A 10226-nucleotide genomic window follows, 5' to 3' on the forward strand; every position below is an offset into this window, starting at 1 on the left:
ATTGAGCATGATAACATTGCTAAGAAATGATAAACTAGAAGCTAGATACCTATAATAACAATGCTTAAGCTACGAATGAGATGGGATGCATATCATGATATGAAATTGGGACCAATATTGCTCCAAAATGATGTCTATTTATAGGATTTTCCAAGGCTAGGGGTGAGTTGGCATGAATCAACGGTTGAGATTGATCTGAAGATATCAATGGTTAAATTGGAGGAGGTTGGCAAAGGGGGTTGGATTAAAGGGAACATTTAGTCATCTCTATGGTGACGAGTGTCAAGAGGCTTCTAGAAGAGGTTAGATGAAAGGGGACAAGGTGGTAGGTAGAATGGGTTAGGTTTAGGAATGGTTAGGTTTATGAGTGGTAGAAGTTAGGAGAATTTGAATTTAGAAATTCAAATAATAGGAAAAGGATAATTAATCTCAACAACTCATAAATTTGATTTGTTTCAATTAATTAGGGATTTAGAAGAAATGAATTTGGATGGAGGGAATTAATTAATTTGAATTAATTAATTAAAGTGGTGAAATGAAATGAACCTATTAAGTAAATCCTTAGATTTATTAATAAGTAGATGAAAGTGGCAATTTAATCAAATTGCTTAGTAAATTTAATTAAATTGGGGAGGGGGATTAATTAAATAATTGCTTATTTAATTAATTATCTTCAGACCATTTTTAGTTGTATACACTAATACTTTTGGAGGTGTGTCTTCTACAGGAGGATCTAAAAAGAATAAAGTTGTGGTGAATGTGATCATGGTGCCTCGGGCTACTCGGAGATCTATATAGGAGCCAAAAAAAAAATTGAATCTTCACAAATTTATCTAATTCCTATTTGAGCATAATGCAAAAACAATTAAAGGATAATCTTATAACCCTTCTTGAGATTAGACAGCTACCAAACAATAGATCATACCCTCAGTAGTATGATGGTTCCAAATTTTTTCACTATTATCGTGTTCCTAGACATGATACTAAATGTTATATCCATCTTAGACATCTTGTCCAAGATCATATAAATAGTGGTTCTATCCAAGTCAGTGATCATATACAAAAATATAATAACTATGTTGACAAAACCAACAGTGAGCTCCAAATCTACACTGATTCTTTCCCACCTCATTCTTCAAACTTCATCTCTACATCATCAAACCCTAAGTTGAGTGGTGGTCCTTAACATGGTCACTATCACTATGATCTCACCCCCTAGCTAGAGGACAAAGAACAATGATATATATTTTACACCTCTAGATGCTCCTTATAGTGGGGAGTCTACTTTGTTGTACATCCTAGCTAAGATAAATGGTCATAGTATTAAAGATGTGATGGTTGATCCTACATGCCAATTAAATATCATTATGAAGGAGATACTATTTAAATAGTTTACATAGGGTGAGAAATGATGAGTTTCATTCCTTTGTTTGCATGCATGAAAATTTGTCCATTGGTAATGGTTCAAGAGGCCTCTCTAATGGAGCGTGATTCTACGAAGCCTTATCAGAATCCCATTTTTATTCCCCATATATTTTGGAACCAGCTTGCACATAAGCATAAGTGTCATTGATGGGCGATGTCTTGGGAATGTGAGGCTACCTCAAAGGTTGTAGGTGAGTCATCAATGTTTGCCCCTACTCCTATTATTTTTGTGCTAGCTCCCACCCCCATTGCTCCTACAACATTTATGCCTGCTCCATATTCTATGCTACTGCCTACTACTTTTGAGACTGTCAATGAGCCTCATCCCAAAAGGGTATAGGTTTTCATTTCTCCCTCCTTGGAGCCACTTCTCATCACTTCATTTCCCAATATCCCTTTGTTTTCTCAAACCATCAACATGGTACATACACAGGTTGTGTCTAGTACAATATTGTCCACCTTTCCTACCTTGCAACCTCCTCGTCATCAAAGTTTTATTGAGGCACTTAAGCCTACTATGGTTGATGAAAGGCCTTCACCTCTGTAGAAACATAAGTAGAAGTTTGAGTAGGGCCTTGTTCATGAGTTTCATCTTTGGAAGCCAACTTTGGTGACCTCTGTTTCTATTTCTTTGTTTGTTTCAGTACATGTTTTTTTATTTGCATCTATTTGTGTTACTGAGGAGGTTCCACCTTATTTGGAGTTCATCTTCATCCCTCTTCTAGAGGTCAATGATGCAACTTCTATTTTGTCATTTCAGGTCAAGTCACCTACCTCTTTTGTTAAGGGGAATTTGTTTCTCTTAGAGGATATCTTGGTGTTATCTATGATCTTCATACAATCATTGGCTCTTTCTTCTTAGGAACTTTGGGATGAGGATGTGGAAGTTGCATCATCCCTAGCTCTTTTTGCAGGTGAAGTACCTAGTGTTTCCCATGTGGTTGTCTCTCTTTGGTCTCATCCTCCCTCCCCATATGATCAAGATTCGAAGGATAGTGACCTAATAGGGTGTGATTACTATGACAGTACCCTCCTTATCTTATAGATTAGAGTGTTCCCATCTACGTCCCCTCTGGTTTATTTATATATTTTGTGCCCCTTTGAAGACCCAAGTTACTCTATTGATACTTATAAAAAAGGGATGTTGACTATCTTGATATATTTGTATTCTCCTGAAGGACCCAAATCACTGTGTAGATGCTTGAAAATAGGATATTATATGTCATGAACCTTCTTCTATTTGTTAATTGCCCTTCTTCTATTTTTCATATCTTGATTTTCAATTTTGGGGATGATGTAATGTATTGCGGAGATTTAAGCTCTCTTCCATGTTGACACAAATTCAATTTTATCTTTGTCTTCATGTGTCTTCATTAATATGAACTAAAAACTTTGGTACCATGATGAGTGACTCATATGTAGCCATATTCATTATTTAATTTTACTGTTGTGAGCTCTTCTGACATCGAACTTTTGGGTCTCCCCGTGCCTTTATGATTTTATTGATGTTGAGGGTTTTATGTGTCATTTGTTGCATGATGGAATTCCAAACAAATATATTGTTATTTTAATGTGACACAACATCTCTTCTCCTTAGAATGACATGTGTGTAACACATGCCAATTCTAAGGGTGGGATATGATATCTCTACATTTATGTATATCTACATTTGCATCTCAATATATATTTATCTAATGATCTTTGTTTTATTTTTTGCCTTTGTGGGGGTCAAACCACTTCATCTTTACTTTATCTATTGTCTTTGTGGGGGCCAAACCACTTGAGCTTTATCACCTTTATGGGGGCCAATCCACTATCAAATCAATCTTTGGTCGCGCTATCGTATGGCTATCTAGCATAACACAACTTACTACCAATATTGGTAAAATATTTATATCTCAGTGATCACTATCTTGTTATCTATGTCTAATCATATCATTTTTGTATCAAAAAAAAAAAAAAAAAAATCATCTAACATGTTTGTGATGAACCAACCTAGCAATATCTCATGAAGGTTCGTGTCTCTTCCCTAAGGGCAACTCAGGCAACTTCGCATGGTTAGAGGATTTTTCTTCCCCTTCACACCTAGGAAAAATATTTTAACTTTTTCTACTTTAGCTCACATTTTATGATAATGATATGCTTGTTAAAGTAGGGGAAAAATGTATAGTCAAAAATTGTACCCTTTACAATTTCATGCTACATTAGCGCCTTCACTTTCTGTTGATTAAAGAATACCATCACCTAATTGTCCTTTTGTTTGCTTGGCTTGCAAATATGTGGACTGAAGGTGGACATTGGAGCATTGCATGTACGATTTCAAAGTTTGTAACACCTTCTACTATGTCCACCTACATTGGTTTCACTTTCGAGCTTCATATCTTGCCTTTCTAGCTTCATTTTTCCCTCTAGATTCCCTCTATTGGATCAATCTTGGCTCTCTATCAATTTGGCTCACTCTTTTCTCTCTTTCTCCCTTGGCTCTCAACTTTTTGGTTCATACTTTGTGCTTGAGATTCTATTATTATTTTTAGTGCTTCATTCTTGAGAAGGTGGTGTGCTTCTTCTTTTCTCCAACAATCTCTCTTCTTTTAGGTGTGCAAGGGGAGTCTCGAGCTCTCTTTATTTCATCATTTTATCTTTCTTCGTAGCATTATCTTTAGCTTGTTTATCTATTATCTTGTTTATCATTTTATCTATCAATCTATCATGGTTGTCCATGGAGGTGAAAATACCAAAACAAAGATTTGATTATGGCAAAGCTCTAAAACATAGCCCCAACGTTTTCCTTTTTTTTTTTTGGTGTACAATTTTCTAAGTAGAGTTATTTTGTTAGAGGCTTCCTTTGTGGACTTTTGTATAACTTTCACTCCTTTCCTTTATCTTTTTAGTTCATAGTTATAGTCATTTTACTTCTTGTTGCATGTTCATCTTATTTAAATGTATAAAAAACATATGAACTATTTCTTTGCACTTTCTATGTGACATTGTCTACTCTTTCTATATGTGGCACCAGTGTCGCACTGTCATTCATGACTCCTGTGTGCATCCTTGGACAAAGAGCTAGCAAAAGTCATCAGAAAGTCTATGTGATGTCCTCTTTCAGATTCTATACTCAAACTATAAAATCTACATGGTACTTGACAACTTTAGGCTTTATACTCATCTTGAGTGGAAAGGCTAATTAGTGAGTCAGGAGTGCTTCACTTATCCTAAGCCTCTAAATTTTCAAAGTGTTATTATACATTGTGAAACCCAAATGACATGTGGTAATGGTTTTATCTTATCCTTATGCACAAATTTGGAAATATTTTCAATGGGACAAAATCTTCCACCTAAATAGGGTTTGAGTAAAATAGAAAGTCCTAAATTGGCAAAAGGCTTGTTTTTCTCATATTGGACACCTTGTATGTGAGGATTAAATAATATTTTTACTAAATATTATTTATGCAAGAGTTATGCAAAAAGGGGAGTTCCTAATTACTTGTTGAGGATACATTGAATGTGGACACATTTGATAAGCTAGTACTTTGTGCATTGTAAGCTCTATAAATACAAGTGTCACTAGAAGAGTTTTATGATACATTATTGATTGAGAAGCCATTATGCCATAGTTGAAGACACTTGCATCATCATTTGACTATAAGAGTATTTACAATATAATGTTAGTGAATTTGCAATTATAAAGATAAACATAGGTATTGGCATTTATAATATTAGGTGTTTCTTTTAGTTTTTCTCAAATCATTAAATCAATCAAAGAGCTTGCTAAAGAGCAATGTGTGAAGCTAATATACATCCCTTTCATAGAATACACAACAAGTTCCATCAATACTTGTAAACACCACCCTTCTGAATTCTAGAAACAAGAAATATTCTAAAGACTCAAAAAAGTAAAATTAAAATATATATTTATATATTAGAAATCACAAATCTAATTTAAAATTACAAACATAAAATAGAAAAAAATTAAACAATTATTTGCCACTGTATCGGACATAAGAAATATAAATCTAGTTTTACAAGTTAATAAAATATAACTCATATTTACAATGGATCTATCAACATGCAGGAAGATTGAAAGGGGAAAAGCCCGAAATGCTGAGCTCTTAAATGACAAGAAAATATAATTACATAATTGTTCCAATTTAAAACCTTAAGAAAACGTTAGAAGCTTTAGTGAAATATTATTTATGGTTCTAGACTAGGACCATATATTATTCCTCGAGCATGCTATATGGCGTTATTAATCACGCCCAAATCCTAGAACTACAACAACACTATTTGACAAGAGTAATTGCATTCTCTCAGATTAAAAAATGAGGGACTATAATTGGTGACAGAGAGTAGTAAAGCCACATATTAAATAATTAATTTTTATTTTTTTCCTTGTTAACCTCCGTGTCTAAAAAGGTTGGCCAAGTATATTCCCGGGAGACAATCCTATTTTTTTTTTTATTGAAAGGGGGACAGGGTTCCTATTTTTGTGGAGACCAAACATTCATATTATATTTGAACGGAAGAGTTTAAACCTTTATAGTTAATATTTTCAAAATTAACTAAAAGTAATTATTCTCTCTTTGAGAGGCATTATACATTGTTATATAATTGATAGTAAAATTTTCCACATAGACACTTGTCTTTAAACCATACTATCTAATAAAAAATAATAATTAACAAAGATTAACATTATGAAATAAGATTGTCAAGGCTACATCCGAGTTCTGGGTTATTTATGTAAAGGTTCGTGTCTTTCCCATTTTCTCTAATAAGATCATAAAATAAGATGTTTTTTTATATTAGAGTAATAAATTAAGATAGATTTGTATATTGTATCTTTCATGAAAGATGTTATACAACACACCATGATATGTACATGGACCCTTTCTAAATTTAGGAAGATATAATTCTAAGATTTCAACATATCATGATATTCACATAGATCCCTTCCAAATTTAGAAAGATATGATTCTAGGATTATAGTATTTTTATATATTGTGAGCTCATAATAATTCAATGAATTAGAAAGTAGAAGTGGAAAATGTCTTAAAACAAACTCTGTAAAAAAAACTTGTAGAAGTAATCAAAAAGCAAAATTGATTGATAAAATAATTTAAAAATAATCTCATTCAAAAATAAAATATAAATATAAAGAATATACTTTCAATTACATAAATCTCATACTATATTAAATAGACTCATCACTATTATTCATTCAATTTATATAATCAATATCTACTAATTAAAGGGGATGACCCAATAACACAATGGAATTCTGTGTTTGACTGGTGGCCCCTTTACTTCCCTTGCTAACATTTGTCACTATGTTGTGATCATGCTTACCCAGCCCTGTCCAGTGGAGTGCCTCGGTGGACTGCAAGACATAGTGCTAGTGGAGAGATAAGTTGGCCATGATATTGGAGCGATAAGGGAGAAATAGATAGGACAACAACATAAGGGTGTTAATGCCAAACAAATTGAGGATGAGGCCCCTCAAAAATGTGGTCTCACTGATTCATAGCTCCAATCAAAAGCAATTCAGCTTCAGCCCATTACCAAACAAAAAAAACAAAAACCTACTAATTAAAATTTATTTACACTAAATATATATATTATTCAATTACCTAAAATGAAACATAATTATTATTTTTATCTCTCACAAATATTAACAACTAATTATAAAAATATATATATTTCTTGTTTCTATGTATTATTCAATTAACTAAAATCAAACATAATTATTATTATTTTCTCTCACAAATATTAACAACTAATTATACAAATATATATTTTCCTCGTTTCGCATAGTTACCAAAGATTGGGTATAATTGCATTTATAAAAGACAAAAACATAGTGTTTTTATTGAAACAAAGAACAAAAAAGCTATGTATGGGACCGGCCAAAAAATACCAGCCAAAGAGGAATTTCAGGTGCAGCCCTAGGAACAGAACTCCATTTCCATTGCAAATAACGCCCTGCCTTAAATATCTGAATCTGTGAACGAAGACGTGTTGCGTTCAGAGCGACATTGCACTGTAAATGAAAATCTAAGCTCAAGACGGCAGCAGCAGACAGAGAAAAGAAAAAAAATGGCTCCCGTTGTGATGGAACCCACCTGTCAAAATACTCTGAAGAGGAAAGGGCCGGAAACACTCCTGCAACTGGGATGTCGTTACCCTCACAACGATGACATTGAATCTGGGGACGACATTACCCCGCACGGCCTCTCCTATGCCTACAAAAACAGCCCCCCTCTGGGAATTTATCCCTCACCTGATCATACCACCAGCCCTCCCAACGATGATACTTCGGTAATAACCCAGGAGAACAATGGCACTAATTCTGAACGGTACCGGCGGATGAATGGCCCTGCACGCCAAAAAAGAAACGCTTCGACGCCCTTGGTGGAGAGTGAGAAGAACGGGACCTTCCCTTTCCTCTATGGGGAAGAGACTCTTAAAGGGAAGCCCGAGGTGGAGAAATTCAGCCCCAAAAAGCCTCAGTTCCGCGACCATATCTGGAAATATGCACAGATGTACAGAGCAGAGACGTGCATGACCGTGGATTTGGAAGAAGCTGTGGGAAACAATACGCCGGCAGGTGGAGGAGAGATCGATCCGGGCGAAGGAGTTGAGCTGGTTCAGCGGCTGTTCGCGTGCGCGGAAGCGGTAGCCTGTCGTGACGCAAGACAGGCGGCCAAAATCATACATGATCTGGGTTACCTGGTGTCACCTTACGGCTCCTCCCTGCAGCGTGTAGCCACTTGTTTTATTCGGGGGCTTGCGGTTCGTCTAGCGGTGCTGTTGAACCCAAATGGTTGCAGCAGCCTCCCGCAGGCGGCGTCGCCGCTGAGTCAGGTGGAGGAGCCGAGCAAAGGGGAGAAAGAGGAGGCGCTGCGGTTGGTTTACGAGCAGTGCCCATACATTCCGTTCGGCCATTTCGCGGCAAACGTTGCGATCATGGAAGCCTTTGAGGGAGAGGATTTTGTACACGTTGTTGACCTGGGCATGACATCAGGTCTCTCGTGCGGTCTACAATGGTGTCATTTGATTGAAAAACTGGTGGCCCGCCGTGGAGGCCCGCCTCAACTCCTGCGCATCACGGGTATCGGGTCCTCCGCCGCCACCATGGCGGTTATCGGCGCGCAGATCGAGGCCCACGCTCAGGCGATGGATTTGGCGTTGGAGTTCCAGCCGGTGGAGGCGGCGCTTGAGAACGTGGTGGCGTCGATGCTGGAGATTAGAGATGGGGAGGCGCTGGCTGTGAATAGCGTGGTGGAGTTGCACTGTGTGGTGAAGGAAAGTAGGGGATCGCTCAACGCGGTTCTGCAGGCGATTCATAAGCTCCGCCCCAAGGTGCTTACGCTGGTGGAGCAGGACGCTAGCCATAATGGACCTTTCTTCCTTGGCCGATTCATGGAGGCGCTTTACTACTATTCTGCTATTTTTGACTCGCTTGACGCCATTTTGCCCCGCTCCAGTACCCAGAGAGTGAAGATGGAGCAGTTCTACTTTGGGGAGGAGATCAAGAATATCGTTAGCTGTGAAGGCCCCGCTAGAGTGGAGCGCCATGAGCGGGTGGACCAGTGGCGCCGCCGTATGAGTCGTGCCGGCTTCCAGTCTAGCCCGCTCAAGATCATCACTCTCGCTAAAGCCTGGCTGAATCAGCACTTTCCCTGTGATGGGTACACGCTCACTGAGGAGAAAGGTTGCTTGGTGCTCGGCTGGCGTGGCAAGCCTATCATCGCTGCTTCTTGCTGGAAGTGCTAGAACGCGGCCCAGTACCCATGACTCTGCATCTACGTTTTCTTTGTTTTCTTTTTTTCATCATGTTTGTTCATCATATTCATCGTTTCCGTCTAGTAAAAACTATGAATAATACTGAAATGGTAAAATCGTTTCAAGATAAATAGCATCAGATGGGTTAAGATCTCAATGGCCGGCTTTGGCCCTCACGTTAGAAACTAAACCTATTCGAATTTTATTGTATCAGCTGCTTTGGTAATTTGTTTTCTGTATGAATCAGGTGTGTAGTTTGATAAACAATTTGCAGTGTTGTGTTTTGGTTGTTGTTGTGTGTGAGTAGCATTTTAAATTTATCAGAACTTTCAGGATTTTCAAAAAACACCGCCATGCAATTACGGTATTATCAATATTTCACTGGTTTTGTTCTAGCGATAAGCGTTTGCGTTATGAAGGTTAAGGTAAATATGTATATAAGAGCACAGTAGAATAGGATAGAATAGAAACTAATCTGCAAATCTCTCTCTTACAGGTTTTTTTGTTTATTTCGAAAGGCGTGGATTGATCTGTATAAAGGTTTTGCTGGGCTTCTTTGTTACAAACGGTATTTAAACTATTATTGAATGCTCAAGGGTTGGATTTTTTTTTTTGGTCTTATTTGCCGAAGGCAAGAATAGCAGGTGGAAATATATTGTAAATTATTTTTGCAAAGATTAATTTTGCTATTAATGGCTCATTGGAAAATACATTTACTATTCTTGAAAGAGCCTCTTTATTTTGAATTTGGAAGTTTTTGTACTCTACTATGCTTTAATAATATATTATTTTGAAACACTAATGATGATATTCCTCTTTAACTTCTATATAAATTGGAGGCATGATACAGTATGATTCAGTTTTAGGAGGTTGTTCTTATCCTAGATGCATTTTTTGGTTCCTAGACTATGTTACTTGGTTGTGGATTCTTTTGGCAAATCAAATATTCTTTAAATCTAGTGTTTGAGTCTTGAGATATACATATTATCTTCTTGGTTATCTTGGTTTGTAGGTTATTGATG

The 10226-nt window shown here is 36.8% G+C and overlaps 1 protein-coding gene across 1 annotated transcript; it reads left to right on the forward strand.

The window, feature by feature from the left end:
* Positions 1 to 7488: 7488 nt before the first annotated feature.
* Positions 7489 to 9223, forward strand: LOC131041156 (GRAS family protein RAD1-like). The gene has a single exon (XM_057974141.1). The coding sequence runs from the start codon at positions 7516 to 7518 to the stop codon at positions 9193 to 9195; it is 1680 nt and encodes a 559-aa protein (XP_057830124.1). The 5' UTR covers positions 7489 to 7515; the 3' UTR covers positions 9196 to 9223.
* The last annotated feature ends 1003 nt before the right edge of the window (positions 9224 to 10226 follow it).

Source organism: Cryptomeria japonica, chromosome 5 (genome assembly GCF_030272615.1).
Source record: "Cryptomeria japonica chromosome 5, Sugi_1.0, whole genome shotgun sequence".
Taxonomy (NCBI): Eukaryota; Viridiplantae; Streptophyta; class Pinopsida; order Cupressales; family Cupressaceae; genus Cryptomeria; species Cryptomeria japonica.

Coding starts and splice junctions, on each gene's coding strand:
- LOC131041156 (XM_057974141.1), top strand. CDS start 7,516: ATGGCTCCCGTTGTGATGGAACCCACCTGTCAAAATACTCTGAAGAGG.